The sequence below is a fragment of the Mchenga conophoros genome, linkage group LG5 (assembly GCF_057382185.1).
Source record: "Mchenga conophoros isolate Kocher_MC1m ecotype Shallow Benthic linkage group LG5, M_conophoros_male_GT1.1, whole genome shotgun sequence".
NCBI classification, from domain to species: domain Eukaryota; kingdom Metazoa; phylum Chordata; class Actinopteri; order Cichliformes; family Cichlidae; genus Mchenga; species Mchenga conophoros.
This window is the reverse complement of record NC_140530.1, coordinates 17460982-17478847: the sequence shown is the minus strand read 5'-3', so window position 1 is coordinate 17478847 and position 17866 is coordinate 17460982. Positions and strand designations below refer to the sequence as shown.

General features: G+C 38.3%; 1 protein-coding gene across 3 annotated transcripts; it reads left to right on the top strand.

Moving 5' to 3' along the window:
- Positions 1-25: 25 nt before the first annotated feature.
- slc11a2 (solute carrier family 11 member 2) lies at positions 26-17414 on the top strand. Of its 3 annotated transcripts, none has more exons than XM_085273729.1 (17): positions 26-181; positions 4518-4602; positions 6474-6610; positions 6728-6847; positions 7574-7693; positions 7781-7887; positions 7965-8035; positions 8118-8185; positions 8266-8421; positions 8582-8740; positions 8859-8945; positions 9393-9512; positions 9617-9766; positions 9867-9940; positions 10641-10794; positions 11717-11770; positions 15028-17414. In XM_085273729.1, exons 2-17 carry the CDS (start codon positions 4569-4571, stop codon positions 15103-15105), a joined length of 1689 nt encoding a protein of 562 aa, XP_085129855.1. In that variant the 5' UTR covers positions 26-181; positions 4518-4568; the 3' UTR covers positions 15106-17414. The 3 variants fall into 3 exon arrangements, with proteins under 3 accessions (XP_085129855.1, XP_085129854.1, XP_085129856.1); XM_085273728.1 differs by having other exon boundaries at positions 26-185; XM_085273730.1 differs by lacking the exons at positions 26-181; positions 4518-4602 and adding an exon at positions 5393-5517.
- The last annotated feature ends 452 nt before the right edge of the window (positions 17415-17866 follow it).

The window sequence follows — 17866 nt, the reverse complement described above, 5'->3', positions numbered from 1 at the left end:
AACATTTGCGCACATGCGCAGTGTGACTATAGCCTGCTGTTAACATGGGAAGATACTTTGCCGGATTTTAGCTTGGTAACGTGCTCAGCTACTCTCAAGATCTAAACACATGGAACAACTTTACAACCAGCCTTAATTTTCACGGTCAAAACGCTGATTTTTTTTGACCCGCACAGCACACGTAGGTACGTTTCGTTTTTGTACTTGGTTGAAGTAACATTGGCCTAGCCATGCAGCTAATATATCATGGAAACTTGTTAGCTTGGTGGCTCATAACAGTAGTACAGTACTGTAGATTTATATGTTAGCGGATTTGTCGGGAGGATAGATGCCTGAACTTGTTCTGGAGTTCTGGGTAGTGTTAGGCAGTCATGTTTCTCTCTTTTTTTAATAGCTTCCAGGTTCACCTTGATGCAACATAGTTTATATTTAGTGTGGCTCACTGGCATGAGTATCAGGTGGACAGTACTATGGTGATATAAATTTTGTAGCTAGGAAAAAGCAAACAAAAATAAAATAGCAAATAGTGAGTAGAATAAAATAATTGAACTGATGAGAAATATTAGTAGATAAAGAGAGGGAGACTGACTGACTGAATGAATGAATGAATGGCTCATTACTGCACTTGAAGGTGAAAACAAGGTGCTAACAGGATAATTACCAACCAATATCCGTAAAATCAAGTGAAAGCAGCATCCCTAATTAATATAGTCACTGGGTGACAGTTAGTGGAGTTACCCCGTTAATAAGGATCATTGTATAACCCCAAAGTGTCTTAAATGAAGAAGGATCATCATCTCTTCTTACGACTTTTAAAATGACAAAAGATGCCATAATAACCTAATAAATGCAGTAAAAACACACACTAAATTACCCCTGTTTTAAAGTTTAAGCTTAGTATCTTAATTTTAGTTGATCTTCAATCCAAACTAGGGCTGCCACGATTTGTCGACTAGTCACGATTACGTCGACTATCAAAATCGTCGACGACTGATTTAATAGTCGACGTGTCGTTTGAAGCTTTGTAAGATCGCAAAAGACGCAGGAATAATAGCAGGATTTAAGAGTGTAATAACGGACTGAAACAGAAGATGGCAGCACAGCATGTACAAGGATGCCAGCTGCCGTTAATCCCCGAAGAAGAAGAAGCAGCTGTGTCCCAGAATTCATAGCGCGGCCCAGCTTAGTTTCCAACAATGGCGGTAGCTAGTTAGTTTTAATATTACTCTTATTATTCTTTCTGGGTCACAAAATAAACGTTTAACATATTTTCAGGCGAGAATGTAGCTGTGTAAACCTCAAATATCTGCTCAGTTTATCAGGACACCACATATTTTCAAAAGCGCTCCGACGTTTTCGGAGACGTCTGTTACCCACTAGCTCGATAGCTAGCCGAGGGCTAGGTCACTAGCGCCGTGAGAACACCGGACTCCCGGCAAATTGTTTTCAAACCCACCGCCGTCTTTCGTGACTCAGGTTAAATATATATGAGTCACTTAGATAAATTAAAAATGTTATTGTTTGGCTTTTTTTTAGTATTTTATTTGTTCCTGAGTAAATCGGTTTGGCTGAGATTAAAGTTATAGTTTTTATACAGCTGAATAAACATCAAGCAGACAGCTGATTATCAGAAGTGTGAGATGCTGGAGAATATACTCCGGTGTCCTGTTATATTTTAGATAGCAAGGAGTTTATTAAACTTTACCGAAACAATCTGCAAATTTCATTAAAATTGAATAAACTATCATCTTGTCTTTATTTTTAGTTAGCACCTTAAAAGCTTAAAGCTGTAAGCTAATGATAGTTATATAAGAGCAGATGCTGCTGGTGCAATAAGCTGTAGTTTTACGTCCAGTGGATGATGATCTGATTAGTCGACTAATCGCATAAATAATCGGTGACTAGTCGACTATCAAAATAATCGTTTGTGGCAGCCCTAATCCAAACTCAAACTGGGCTTTTCTAAAGTAAGGATCACTGGCTCAGTTAATACTGCACGTGAAGTGTGTGCGTTTCCTTGATAGACCGGGTTTTTGCAGTAGTTTATCCTGGTTGAAGAGTTTAGCTCTCATTCGACCAGACAGACCTGTGTGCTGGCATTGGATTTGGATATATATTTGGATTTTATATTTTGGGAACAGTTTTGGTTCTGCTTATTTTTCATATTTTTTTTAAATTGTCATGCGACAGAGAGGTTGGTGTATCATGATCATTCTTTTTTTGTTCTTTTGTTTGTTAGTTTTTTGCTTATTGTGGCTTATTTATGTAAGATCTTTTTCAACATAGGGCGTAAAAGTCCTTGAGGGCTGTGACATTAGAGACCAGTTTCTGTTTGGGAGTTGTCTTGTATGTAGTGATAGGAAAAGCTGCATCTTGCAGATTAGATTCATTAATGTTCATTGGGCTAAGTTAACAAATGGCTGACTAAGCAATGTGAATTTTTACTACTCCAACAATTTTTTCTTTTTCAAAATTAATTTAGATGAAGAAAGTAAATCCAACTTTACAAGGTGTTCAAATTTTAATGTTTGACAGAACTGATGAAATAAGTTGACGTCTTTGCAAATGTCACACTGGTGACATTAATAAGTCATATTTATATTAAATGCAGAATCACGTGATTATGATTGAAATCAACTCACTACTGCTGGAAAGCTGATTTTCTTTCATCACCGTTTAAATGTGTAACTGAAAGAGTTACACAATCTATGATTCTAATCAAGGTCACGCTGGGACTAGTACAGCACACATCCACACCGGAATGTGAGGCGTAGGGCAGATAGCTTTATTTAGTTTACATTTTTTGCTGTGTCTGTCCCTTTTTGCAAAGCTGCTTCTAGCAGTGAGCGTAATAATAAAGTTGTTGACGTGTAGCAGTCTGGTGTCACACATGACTGTCAATGCGCAAACTGAGATCTTGGCAATAAACAGTGGACCTGAGTGCGTCAGTGCAGAAAAAAATAAGAAAACAAAAAGTATACACACACACACACACACACACACACACGTGCACGTGGAAGTGACAGGACAGTTAACTGAAATTTCTCTTACTGCTGTTTATGTGGAGAAACAGAACCTTTGCTTTAAGACATGATGGCGTGAGATCAATTTTATGTTTAAAAACTTGTGCAATGAGTGATGGGAGAGGGGAGTCACATGGTCATTAAGCTCAGGACAATGCATGAGTGAGAGTGAGGGTGGTCTCTGTTAAGGGACTTGCTGTGCTTTTGTAAGTCCAGAAAGTGATCCCTATGTCAATAGCATGACTTTGATCGTGAATTGTTTATTAGCAATTGCTTGTTCATATTTCATGGTTATGATAACTACACAATAATGCCACTCTGCATAGTTGCAAAGGTATTTGAAACCTTATTTTCAGTTTCTCCAGTTGTGGCTTCTGGCTTTGACCACAGGAGAGCACATGAGGCCGGAGAGGCTGAAAATGAAGAAAGTGTTTTGTGGCCCAGAAATCAGCAACTTAAATCCTGATGGTTAGATCTAGACAATTACAAGCTTCATTTAAAAAGTTCATTATGTATTTATTTATTTTTTGATTTCTTCATTCATTTTGTGCAGTTTCACAAAGGTGTGAAGAGGTGCAAAAACAAGTAAAAATAAAAATATTTAGCAGTCTGTCTCCAGCTGTATGGCATGTCAACAGGAACGAGAAGGATCGTGGACAGCTTGATGTGGAAATCTGATAATTTTTCCTCCCAGAGATACAATCATAAAAAAAAACTTGCTGCTCTAAATGAACTTTTTAAACAGAAAACAGGTGGAAACTAAAGGCTTGAGGTAAAAATTTGATCGTTTTAATAGCTTCAGTAGAAATGTCAAATCACATTGTCCAAATAAATACATTAAAAAATATTTTTGAATTTATTTAGTTTATGCATTCCCTTTTACGTTTTGTTTTGTTTCTTAGCTTTCTGCCACATCTTTAAGACTGTTAATTTAAATACTGCTGCTGAGGAAACATGTCGTCTTATAATGCGCATTAATCAGGTCACATGATCAGGTGAAAGAAGTGGCACTGGAAACTTTGGTGGTTGGAAAAGCTGCCGAATCGTCACCATCTGCTCCTTGTCACATGGTCCTGCTGTGTGTCATGTGCTTTCCGTGGCCCTTTTCTCCCTCTTTGTCAAACATCATGGTGTTATAAAAGTTATTTTGCAAGACTGAGGTTTCACATTTCATTCCTCAGTTTCCGTTACGAGCAGCACAGAGTGTGTGGTAGAAGTGAAACTTGGCTGACAGTGGTCAGCTCAGTGTTTCCTGTTAGACAATCCCATTAATGTAGTGTCCTTTGACTTGCTTTTAATGTTGCTTAGTCATTGTTATGACCTTCAACTTTCAGTGTTTTTCAATTTGTTTTCTTAAAGAGGAACAGAAATTGCTGTACAGTCATGTCTCGTGTTAAATAGTTTGTTCTTCCTTTTGAAAAATGTGTTTTGTTATAAAATTTTTCTTTACTCATGTTTTAATTCTCAGATTATGCAACTGTTGTCTTTTTGCAGGGAGGCTGATATTCATCCCTCATCTTCCCAGGGATCCCTCAGCCTGCCCTGATGAAGCCCAAGCAAGACGGAGACCTCCTGGAAGGTACACGTTTAAGATGACTGAAACATGACCCTTAAAATACAGACCCACTCAACATGTTGTCCAATATTAAACACTTTGGACATTTGGCTGTGGCTGGAGGCATATTCTGAGTCACAGGGAGCTTAATATTCAGATTATAATCAGCAAAAAATCTGAACGAGAATAAATCAGAAGAAGAATTGTAAATGACCCCGATTACTTCCTGGCTGACTACTTAATGCACACCTGTGGTGATATCTTGTCTTCCCAAAAAATAGCTTCCTCCCAGCTGAAATGATTCTCTGCGAAGAGATTTAAGAGCAGCACAACAAAACCTGAACAGACTGCAGATATTCATGTTCAGAAATCTGAACCAACAGGTGTCAAAAAACTGACAAGGAAGCAATTTAAGAAGTCAAATGCATTTTTCCGTGTAATCCCCACTCTGTATTATAATTACGCCAATTATGACCGGTAACATGAGCCAGTGAGTACACTGATAGCTGCTGCAACAGTGTTTTCCTTTACGACTTTAAATTATTTATCTTAAAAAGATAAACATGGTCCATCTTTTTAAAAGGCACACAGTGTGTTTACTGTGATAAACAGTAAAAACTCTGACGCTAATAAAACTTTGTCGCTAACTCAGATTCTTTGAAAAACTGTCTGTGCTTTTTTTCCCATGTGTGAGAAAGGGCGGGTTTTGTAATGTATTGACTTCCTCGAGCACATAGTGCGTGCGCCATATTTACTTCTCTCTCTGTGTGGGTCATTTTTAGAAAGGCGGGGTCACAGTGTCCTCGTAACAGCTCATGTCTAAAAAAAAAATGATGATAAAGGCAACGTCATATAAAAGCTAATACTTAGGCAACTGTGGACTTTAGGACCTTAGTGAGTTGGAGATGGAGGGGGCAAGACATGAAAAGTCCAAACTCAGTGAGTAGCAGTTCTCTGCATTTACATGCACTTTGAACAAACTATTATAGATCTGTTGCTTTATTTTAATCTTGGAGTTGTTTTTTAGTTCTTTTGTTTTCTGGTGTTTTCATGTAGTTCTTTTCTTTTTTGCTCGAGTTTCTGAGGTTAACATGCAAACAATGTGGAGCTAATTACAGGTTACTGCTCAGCGAGTAAAGGCTTGTAATTTAAAGTCTTAGACCAAAGTGCTTGTGTTGCATGTAGATTAGAAGCAATGAGTTTTGTTTGCCTTTTTCCAGAGGGTGTACTTGTGCTGTTAGAAAGCCCCTGGATCCCAGACAAGTGTTAGATTGTGTGTCTCAAACGTTTTTCCAAGTGCAGTTAGACTGACAGAGTCAATATTTGATTATTTCAAGTATTTTAAGCAAGCTGCAAAACCTGCCAAAAAAACCCTTCCCTTAATTGTCAGAATTTTATGCTTTATGTGTGAATTAGTGAATTTAGCTGAGATTTTTTTCTATCATAGTGATTATGCCACATCCATAAATCAGAGTTTCACAATAACTATACAGAGTTTAAAACAGCGCTTACGTCCAGATATAATAATGCGTCGCACTGGCACAAACTAGGTTCTGGCTTAATTTTTCTCAATGCGTAAAATATAGGGAGGAGAACATTTAAATCAAGCAAGTGTTCAGAAAACAGCGCAACCTTTTCAAATTAACTGCAAAATTAACCACGCCTATGACCGCCATTTGGGGATTGTGCTCACACGCTATTTTGCCCTCTTTAGTAAATCTGGCCCTCACAGTTGTTTTTTTTAACTACATCTCCATTGCTGCAATGTGTTTGGTCAACAGAAAACACGGGAGGATGTTGATAATGAATGAAAAGACATGTGTAACGCTACCTAAGGGTACTCTGTGTGATGACTAATGAGAGTCCCTCTGTTTGTCCTGCTGTGCTTTCATCAGAGGACTCCCCTCAGGAGAATGGAGTCCACACAAACCAGTACAGCTCCATCTCCCCTCCTGCTTCACCTGTGGCCCAGGATGAACCCTTCTCCACATACTTTGAAGAGAGGGTGCCCATTCCAGACAGTGAAAACCAGGTACCACTGCCATCACAAATAGTGTGTTTCATTTAGACACACAGGAAAAATATTTTATTTGTAAGTATATGTTTTGCATATTATTTGATTCAAAAGGAAAATTCTGTTTCTGTTCAGTTGTTCAGTTTCCGTAAGCTCTGGGCTTTCACTGGACCGGGGTTTTTGATGAGCATTGCTTATCTGGATCCGGGGAACATCGAATCAGACCTGCAGTCTGGAGCTGCAGCTGGCTTTAAGGTGAATGAAAACGTTAATCCACCCAGAAAAATAAACTGTGGGTGTAGTTTTGCAGGCAGTGGAGGTAAATTTAGGAAAATAACAACTATACTTCGAATGTTTCAGGATTCAATCCTTTCACTTTATATTTCAGGAAGTAATTCTGTCTTCAGATACTTTCAGATACTTTTTCTTTTAAAAATATTACTGCCTTTTTTCTTCTTCTTCTTTTTTTTTTTTAAGAAACCAGGGTCATATTTTGTCTCTAGCTCAGTACTTCACTTGTATAATAAGCTGCATGATTGCTCTGTTGTCTGCATCTATGATAACTCCCTTTTATTAATAAATAAATAAATATGCTGTGTTGCAGATAAAATGCTAATTTGAAATCTTAGTTTTAACTCTTTACCCCTTGAAAACTGATTAGAAGTAACTCTCGAGGCTTTTTTAAATCTGATCTGAAGGGTTTATGTCATATTTCAGGCCTGCTTATAAAACAAAATGACTGGGTTTGCATCCGACGTGAGGGAGGGTGATCTCTGCCCTTGCAGCTAAATCTTTGTTCATTATTTATTGAAGTGTTCAATCTCGTCATTAAGGGTACAGGGGAGGTTGTCAAAGGTCATTTTTATGTTGGAAAGTCTTAATGCATCTCACTGTATTGAGCAAACATGAACTCATACAAGAAATCTAGGGGTCTGTGCAGATGTGGCCACATGTGCTGATTTCGTGCTTCGCCTTCTTCAGCTCCTATGGGTTCTCCTTGTATCCACTATCATCGGGCTGCTGTTGCAGAGGCTGGCTGCTCGCCTCGGGGTGGTCACAGGGATGCACCTGGCTGAAGTCTGCAACCGCCAGTATTCCACCGTGAGCACCCCCCTCCACCCTCAAGACACATCTGAGTCACATCTTTCTTGTCTTTCATTATTTATAATACATTCTATTTAATTTCAGGTTCCTCGCATCATCCTCTGGCTGATGGTGGAACTGGCCATTATTGGCTCAGACATGCAGGAGGTCATTGGCTGTGCCATAGCTCTCAACCTCCTTTCTGTGGGCAGGTAACGTCTTTGACACTTGTATTGGAAAAGTTTATATGATTTTGCAGATTTACAAAAAAGGATTCTTTCTCGCTCAGGATCCCACTGTGGGGAGGAGTTCTCATCACCATCACAGACACATTCGTGTTCCTCTTTTTAGACAAATATGGTATGTGATTTGTTGATGCAGATATGCAACTGATGCAACCAGATTGGAACCCAAGTGATTACATATGTTTATATCTCTGCAGGACTGAGGAAACTTGAAGCTTTCTTTGGCTTTCTGATCACTATAATGGCTCTTAGTTTTGGTTATGAGGTACGTTTTGGTCACCTGAAGCATTTGTCACCCAGTGTGTGGCTGCATCACAGGGTTGATTTTGTGTTTTCTCCCTGTAGTATGTGCTGGTAAAACCGGACCAGGGGGAGTTGCTGAAGGGTATGTTTATACCCTACTGTGCCGGCTGTGGGCCTGTGCAGCTGGAGCAGGCAGTGGGAATTGTAGGTGCTGTCATCATGCCCCACAACATCTACCTGCATTCAGCCTTGGTCAAGGTTAGAAACATCAATGTACTGTTGTGTGTAGACTAAGAGAAATTAGATTTTCCTAAATGAATGTGAAAACTGTTTCATGAATAACCTTATGAGTGGGAAAAAAAACATTTTAAAGTAACGTTTTTAAGCTTATTGTTTTTTATCTCCCCTCCTTATTCAGTCTCGGGAAGTCGACCGCAAAAATAAAAAGGAAGTCAAGGAAGCCAACAAGTACTTCTTCATTGAGTCTGCTATCGCCCTCTTTGTCTCCTTCCTCATCAATGTGTTTGTCGTCGCAGTCTTTGCTCAGGCCTTCTACAGTAAATCCAACATGGACGTGGTGAGTGTCCATGGCGCCATACTGAGGACTGTTGAAAGCGTGTGTGGGTCATTTTGAGATACAGTAAATTATAAGTGAAACAGTGGTGATCAAGTTGTTGCTGACTGTGTTCCTGCAGAATGCAATGTGCAATAAAACTGGCAGCCCTCACACAGATCTCTTCCCTCTTAACAACAACACACTCGAAGTGGACATTTACAAAGGGGTAAGTCCACAGTCTGTAAGTCTCTGCAGTTCTGATGAGCAGGTTGCATAATGTCTCATTTTGGAGCTACTAAAATAATACAGAATAACATCAGAGTAGAAAGGGAAGGAGCATCTAGCAGTTTATGGCTTGATTATCTAATTTTTTTAATTAAAAAAACAAACAAATGTTTTCCCCTTGTGTGACATTAAGACAGTGTAAACATATCATAGAGGTATTTTCACAAAATGGCTCCTTGGGTGTTTAGGTGTGTTTCTAGAGTTGAATCAAAGTGTTTTTACTCTTTACTTTCCTATTAATAATATCTAAAAAGGCTAATTTACACATTGTGTGAGTACCAATTTATTTTACCATTCATCACTTTGAAATGGCTGTTTGTCCTAGATTAGACTTTACCCAGATGAACAGGTGTGTTGACACTTAACTTTGTTTGATACATGTGTTCAGGGGATCGTCCTGGGGTGTTTCTTTGGACCAGCAGCTCTCTACATCTGGGCTATCGGTATTCTGGCAGCTGGACAGAGCTCCACCATGACGGGCACGTACTCTGGACAGTTTGTGATGGAGGTAGGAACACATGTTGGCACAGTGTATTTTACTTAGATACCACTTTCCTCTGTTTAAAAAAGGAAACAGCTCTGCACTGATGTTTCTGCTTTCGTGTTTTTAAGGGTTTCCTGAACCTGCGGTGGTCTCGTTTTGCACGGGTGCTGCTGACCCGCTCCATCGCCATCACGCCTACACTGCTGGTCGCCGTTTTCCAGGATGTTCACCATTTGACTGGGATGAATGACTTTCTGAATGTGCTGCAGAGCCTGCAGGTCAGCACGAGTATCTTCCCCTCAGTGCAGTTTGTACTGAAACATTTTTGATGTTCTTTTTGTGTTCTTGTTAAAAATATTCACTCTTCTCATCCTTCAGCTTCCATTTGCTTTGATCCCAATTCTGACCTTCACAAGTCTGAAATCCATAATGAACGACTTTGCTAACGGATTGTAAGTGAAATAAATGTTTTAATAGTTTTTATTCTCTTCTTTATTAAGTACAAACTGTATGCATTTTACTCATAACTGACAGGATAATTATCTCAAGAAGCAAGCTTTTCTTGGCCCTTCATGTAGTTGAAGTCTGTGTACGATCAATGAATTTAACACAAATGAAAACATTAGCAGCACAGTCCAAAGCATCTCTTCCCGTAGCCTCAGAGTTTAGGGAAATAATGATGGACTGAGGCCAAGGAACAACTGATTTAGCGAAGTCCATTGTTTGACCCTGTTTGGTCTTTATCCAAATATAAAACCAAGCAACACAAAGTCCGGACCCCCAACTGTATTCTCTGGATGTTTTACTCAGGTCAGCATAAAAGGACTGGACTGACTCAGGTGTAGACGTGGTGTCATGTGACATACAGTCGACTCTGCTCAGAGTTGTCATTGTGACTGTTTACTTATCTAATGCACAGACGGGTCATTTATTAAATCAACCATATATTTATATTTAAGCTGTCTAAAATGGAGTTGCGCAAAATAGGAATTTATGCAGCAGTGTGACTAACTAACAGAAGTGAGTCTGTGTGTTTCTGGAAAAAAATGTGTTTCTGGTCAATTTGCAGTGTTAGGAAGTATTTTGAGGACTCTGTTAGTTTAGAAAGCACAGGATTTCCCAATTGTCTAATCCAAAGTCTGTTTCCTCTAGGGGGTGGAAGATTTCGGGAGGTATCCTCATCCTGGGCGTTTGTGCAATCAACATATATTTTGTGATTGTTTATGTGACGGCCCTGAACAGCGTGGTGCTCTATGTTTTAGCTGCTCTCCTCTCTGTAGCCTATCTGGCCTTTGTGGCATACCTGGTGAGTTATGATTGCTGTTTCATGTCTAAATTGTTGTCTGTTGATGCCTGTAGTCTAATCTCATGTTGATAGGACTGCAGAGCATGTTTTCACACATCTTATTTTCTAATAACCAGAATTAGTCCTGGGTGGTATAACCAAAAGTCTGTCCATCCATCTATTTTCTGCCATTGATCTGGGTTCTGTTCATGGGAACCCAGATCGCCAGACCTCTCTCTCTCCAGCTCCTCTGAGTGAGACCGAGGTGTTTCAAAGCCAGCTGAGAGAAGTAATCTCTCCACTATGTCTCGGGTCTGCCCCATAATCTCGTCCCACATGCCCGAAAAGCATTACCCAGGAGGTATCCCCGTGAGATGTCCAAGCCCCCCTTCAATTGGCTTCTTTTGATGGGTGCCACAATCATTTCTTAAAAGATTTCTGCCTTTTTCATTTTGTATTACAGAATTATCTTAAATTTTATGCATTTCTTTTATTTTTATTTTTTACTGGTGTTTTTTTTTTTAGTAGGTTTACAGTGACATGCTTCTATTGGGATTATAGATCAGAAAACATTTGAATGTCATCAGAAAAATAAAGTAAAGAATGGTAAAAAAAAAATTTATTTTAAAACACCGTGTGTGCCCACAGCACAGAAGCAACATGACAAGAAATGAAGCAAGATGAGTCTAAACTTCATAAAACCCTAAATTCCAAAAGTTGAGATCACAGTTGTTATACTGGCAAATACAATATTACACTAAATCTTTCTGGCTGTGTATTGATGGCTGGAAAAAGCAAGATAACCCACCCAGCAGTAATCAGAACATATCGGTAGCAAATGAATAATATTTTTTTCAAAAATTTGAATGCTTCACTTTCTAGACATTGAAAAGGTGCACACACACAAAGTCTGTAATGTCCTCTCGCTTCTTCCTCCTTGCAGGCTTGGCACTGTCTGGTTGCCCTGGGCGTCTCCTGCCTGGACTGTTGTAGCAGGGTAAGCAATCGGCCCGCTGTGCTCATAGAGGAGCAGTCAGAGTACGACTCCTAAAGCTGAACACGACTGTAACCAACAGCATGTCTCTTTACTCTGGGCGCCCCGTACACAGCCGGGACTCTTTAGGATCTTGAAAGCACATTTGACTTTTATTTTTTAAAGGGCTGGATATCTTGGGTTTTTTTTTTAAGATATCTGTCTGGGAGCCTTTTTTTAGGCTCTCAGACATTCATATGACACCAGCACAGGATGTTATCTTCCAGCATTTGATACTTCAGCCAAGTAGAAATGTGATGATTTTTAAACTCTAATTTAACCTATGATTTGTCCTGCTCTTAATCACCCTAATCCTCCCAGTGTGAAGCCACACTGCACATTTTATGATTCCCACTCAGTCTACCTCAATATCCTTTATTTTATTTTTTTTATCTCAGAGTCAGCTCTCTTCAAGTGTGACTCATTAGCTTAAAAAACAAGTCTAATACAGCTAGATAATGTCTAAAAATAATATTATGACACATGAGAGTCAAATGTCCAATAGATATCCAGCCCTTATATTACAGGGGTTTTTTTTTGTTTTCAGCATTCTTGTCTAGCATATCGAAGAATTTACAGTGGCATTTTTGAGCATCATGCACATCTTTCACTTGTTGCTTCTTGTGTTTGGAGTCCGAGCTTAGAGTGCACGTGTAGTTAATGCACAAGTCTGTAAAAATACATTTTAAATCAGAGCCAGAAAACAGAAATCTGACTTGAATGGAGGAAAGTCTGAAAGTCACCTTATCATTTCCAAAATTGGTGTGTGTCTGGCCCCTGAAAGCTGCTTTAATAATGTTTTTAATGCACAAATGATCGATGAAATTAATTCCTGAGTGCACATTAGTGACACAGGCAAGCAGGTGAAGCTTTGTGTGACTGCAGCATCATCCCCCGAGCCTCTGTTAGCACCTCTGTAGTTTATGATGCCAGAGACTCAGGTTGAAGTGAGCCCATCAGTGAAATCATACTTGTGTTTTTAGCAGTGTGCAGAAGCGTCCTTTGCTTTCAAGCCTTTATTGCATGTGCAAAAATAATGATTTTGTGCATTCTTTTTATTTTTGTTTGTTTTCTGCGATACCAAGTTAACCTCAGTACTATATTTGTTATTTTTTGTTGAACTTCAGGTATACAATAGTAAGATGTGTATAACTGATGGGGAAGGTGGATTTATGTGCATGTGCTCTAGTACAACACTGTAATCATTTAAAGTTGTTAGGACTGTGTTTGAGTAGCAGCCATGACAAAGGATGTTGTGTTTATGTATTAAAATCCATAACCACAAGTTTGTGTGTGCGGTACAGTGTGTAGGGCACACAAGTCATTTATGAACAAAGTTTAGAAATCTCACAGCTCATATTAAAATGCAGATTCACTCATGTGTATACATTATACAGTTTCCCAAGCTAATGACTCCACTCTGAGACCTCCTAATGTTTTACTGTGAAGTTAAGTAGTCACATGATAGCGTGATTATCAAGTGGGGAATAAAATAGTTTGTTTTTGTTGCCTTATTTATTTTCTGTCCTGGCTTTGTTAGTCAGACCAGTTTGCAGGACAGTTGTATACCCTGTTTTTATAGAAAAACAACAGACATGTTTTTAAATAAAGCAATAAAAGATTATTCAGGTGAGGAAAGGTGGATTTAATTTTTTTTTATAATTGTTTATGTTTCGGCTGTCACCATTTGTCAGTTCAGTTTCAGCTGTGACTGATGTTAGCCTTCACACAGCCCTCACTCAGCTGCTCTTTGTCCCGGTAGCATGCTCAATATCAGTAAAGTGACGATGATTAGACTGTGAATGAGTTTTAGCAGCCAACACTGACGAGCCTCTTCTTCCAGTTTTACAACAAAGAAGATTAAAATTGCTGTGACATTGCACAATATAATAAACTGTATTAAAGCTCCTGACTTGGCAATATCCAAGTAGCATGTACATACTGACCAATAAGATGAGAGTACGATGAGCTGTGTGGGGCACTGTAAACACAGTAAAGGCCTCGAGTTTTTTTCAGATGTTTTTGTGTTAAAATTCTCTCTCTGGCGTGGTGGTTCAACATTTCTGCTCTTGTATAAAGTTCTCAAAAGCTTTTCTAAGATTTCTAAAGCTGTTCTTAGACGTGATAGAAATATGTTTCAGGTGAACGTGAGTTTGTCTTATATAAATAACTTCTCTGGCAATAAAACAAACATGACAGACGAACATTTGAACTGTTACAGAGAAAACTGTGTCTACTCTCAAATTATATCATGTGGTTCTCTGGTCATTTCTGTTTTCTTCCCTCTTTTGGAGGTTGAATGAAAAGCTGTTATTTTTCTGCTGCTGGATGAAGCCGCTGTGTCTCCGAAATAAATTCACATTATGGATATAAGGACATTTGTTTGCGTCTTCTGTGTGAAAGTCCTAACATGGACTCAGGATTACTGTGTTTTTAACTTTTAAGTAGCTGAGTAAATGATAATCTTAAAGCCCATCTTTGTTTTTTAAAAGATAACTCTCCTCACTGTAAAACCCCAAACAGTAGAGTAAAGGTGTTAAACTGATGTGTTTAGAATAGTTAGCTAAATTACAAAAATCTTCATTTCTCCTTACTGGTGCTGTTTGAGGGTGTAGCACCTCCTAGTAGGCTATAGAAATGTTCTTTTTCAGGACTTTCCAGGATTAAATGAGGAAAGTCTGACCCAAGGTGAGCACATTTTAATGAATCTGCAGTCATAAAACAATCAATATCAAATCCTGAACTGATTTAACTCTATTAATCACCAATTACAGTGCATTGTTGATTGCAATGATTTAGTTTAAAACTCTGACATTTCATCCTGTTTGTAAGTAAAGAACCAACACCTGGCAATCCATATTCTCCAGATTTATGGTCGAACTAAAAAAGAGTGAATAATACGTATGTAGAGTAACATAAAAAGGATTTGGTAACACAGATGGTTTCCCGAGTCATCAGAAGAAGAGTGTGTGTGTGTGTGTGTGTGTGTGTGCGCGCGCGCGCTTAGTTTACTATATTTTTATTTAAGCCGATGCTGACTCTCCACTGATTTCTCTAAATGTTAACATATTTTAAGAGCTTACATTTTCTATGAAAACCAAAACAAGTTCTGGCAAAATCAAATAAAAATGCTTAACAATTAAATCATGCTCAGCTGATTTGTCTTCAGTGTGTGACTGTTCCTCTGAGTAATGAGAGCTCCATGTCCTCTTCTCTTCCAGATGCAGCTGGGTGTGTCGCGTCACACAGACATGTACTTACTGAACGATATGGACTCTAATGCATTGGTGGACAGATGAAGGACACTCAGAGCAGGTGCTTGACTGTGGTGTAGACACCGTTAGATGACCCGACTGAAGCGTGGGACCACTGAAACTCGGCTAGTATGTGTTAGTCTTCACCCCCTCGGTGCCTGAGGTGTTTTTAAAGTGTCCTTACAGAACGCCCACGGATGATCGTGACGTTTTCATTCACAAATATCTCCGGCAGCTTCGGCTCTTGCAGAAGAATAATGTTTAAGAAAGCAGTGTTTAATTAGAAGATGTGTTTAAACAGTTGCTGTGGCTGTAACTATATAAGGTTAGACGCTACAGCCATGAAGCAGACAAAATAAACTGACAGCGCGTGATGTTGAATTGCCCGAGTCGTAATTCAGAGAAATAGTGCGCTCGAGGCTGCACGCTATTCCACATGAAGGTGCTCGTGGTTTTTGTTTTAATTACCCGTTTAACTTGTTCCTGTTTTGCCTCACATGATCTTAAAAAGAGATCTCATTGGATCTTTTAGATATCCTCACATAGTCACAACAAGAAGGCAGAAAACCAATCACACTCGAGCGCTGTAGGGTTAATTTATATGATGTTAAAGTCAAAAGCTGCTGCATTATGGGTTTTTTATTTGTTCAAGACAAAGAGATTCCTGCAATAATGAGATTCAGTTAGATGTTAATATTAGACCAATATTAGACCAATAAATTGATAGAATATATTGAATATGTACATAACCCTTGTTGATCTTATTTATGTGTCATTAGTCAACATTTTTCCCCATGTTTAAGTCTCTTTTAATATATTGCATATAAAAGAGGTGACAGTTTTATGTCACTCTCATTCGACAGCTGCTTCGTCGTTGAGATGAATCCCTCCAAACTTTCTTTTTAAAATTAATTTATTTTTTTAAGTATTAAGTATTCAAGATCTCCTTACTGCAGTGGGATTTAATAAGTGTCCAAAAATATTTTTTTTAAAAGATGCAGACTTTAAATTAAATATTAATGTGTCCAGTTTTAGCACATTTACATTCCCATTAAATGCATCTATGAATTTTCTGTCATAGCAGTGGTTCAATATGACTGATCAGTGCAGAGATCAGAGTCCAGTCAGCTCAGTGTTTCTCTTTTGTTAATTAATTTTTGTGTTATTCATTCTTCCCTTTTATTGTTCTTAGTTTTTCTTCAAAGTTAATCTTATGGTCAGTTTATTCCAGTATTTTATTTATGCTATTTGTTTTAAATGCTTTTTTTTTTAGCTTTGGCTTTTGAGAGTGTTAGAGCTGCCTTTTTTTTCTTTTTTTTTGATTATGCCAAATGTGTGCAGAGGTGTGATGTTCACTGTGTTATCTACAGAGAAACAAAGCGATTGTTTAATTCTGAAATCTTACTGGGAGAGTAAAATTGGCAGCTGAGGGGAGCCGGTGGAAAATGGTGTATCTCCAAGCCATCAACTCTGGTATTTCTTGTTGCTGAAAGCTGGTTTTCAAGTCCTGGTGGAGTTTGTTTCCAATATCAGAGAAGACAGTGCCTAACATCAGAGAGCTTATATGAGAAATTGTGATCAACTGTGAAACACAGATGCTTGTTCGTTTGCTCCACAACAGTGAAGATGTAGTATAGAGAAAGCACTGGTCAAGACAACGGGGAACTGGAGAAAATAATAAAATGAAACTATAAGCAAATCTGAAATAGGACACTTGAGAAGCAGTTTAATGAACCGAACCTTTCCACTGACCAAATATGAACTGTAGGTTATATTTACTGTGCAGATGACCACAGTGCCTCATGTTTTTACCACTGTGCCTCATTTAGGGCATCCTGAGCACAAAAAGAACAAATCAGCACTTGATTGCAAAAGAAGCGTATAATTGAAAGAATGGAAATTACACTTTAAGCTGTTTGTTTGAGGGTTTATTTAATTTGGAGGACCATTAATGGGTTAAATGCTAGAAACGTGTGTGGTCTTTTATGCAAATGTCACTGAACATATCTCCATGTTGAGTTGTATTTGTTAGAATAAGATGTACGTCTCTCTATGCCACCTTGGCAGTGTTACGAGGTTTTCTCTGATTGGTGCATCACGTTTCACGTTGTAAACATGATTTGAATTCAGAAACACCTGCCGAAGACCATTTTTAGGTTTCATGTCTAGACAGAAAACTGATGCTGTATTATATTGTGATTTTTTTCTGGAACTCTAAAACTGTTAAGTGTGGCACAGTATTGGAACGTCTATCTAAAGGGCCACAGTTTAAATTACCTGCTGTCTGTATGTTTTTTGTTTTTGTTTGTTAGTTTGAATGGTGCTCTTGGTAAATAAAAATAGACTTTATTTCAGTTTCTGTCTTTCCTTTGTTAAATTCATACTTGGACTGAATGTTGAACAACTTCTTACTCTTTATCCCTCATAACGTTTTCTCTGTATCGTTCTTCCTGGTGTTGGACTTTTTTTTAGCATCTAAGTAACAAATATGAAATTAGTTCATGTTGACAGTCACAGAATGTAAATGTGACCATCAATCAGAGCATTCAGAGATATTGCGAAATTGAAAGATTTAATAATCACCTAGGAAAGGAAGAGAAAGTTATTAGATTTGTGAACGTGTTTCCAGTATGTTCCGAGAGTAACTTATAACTTATTACAAGTAAAAAATTAAGTGTTTATTGATTTTTATTTTATTTTTAAATCTTTTACATAGTTTGCTGTCTGACAAGAAAAAAAACTAACATTAGTATCAGTTGCTCATTATTCTGGTGGTCTGCATTTGGTTTTATAGGAAAAGAGTAGG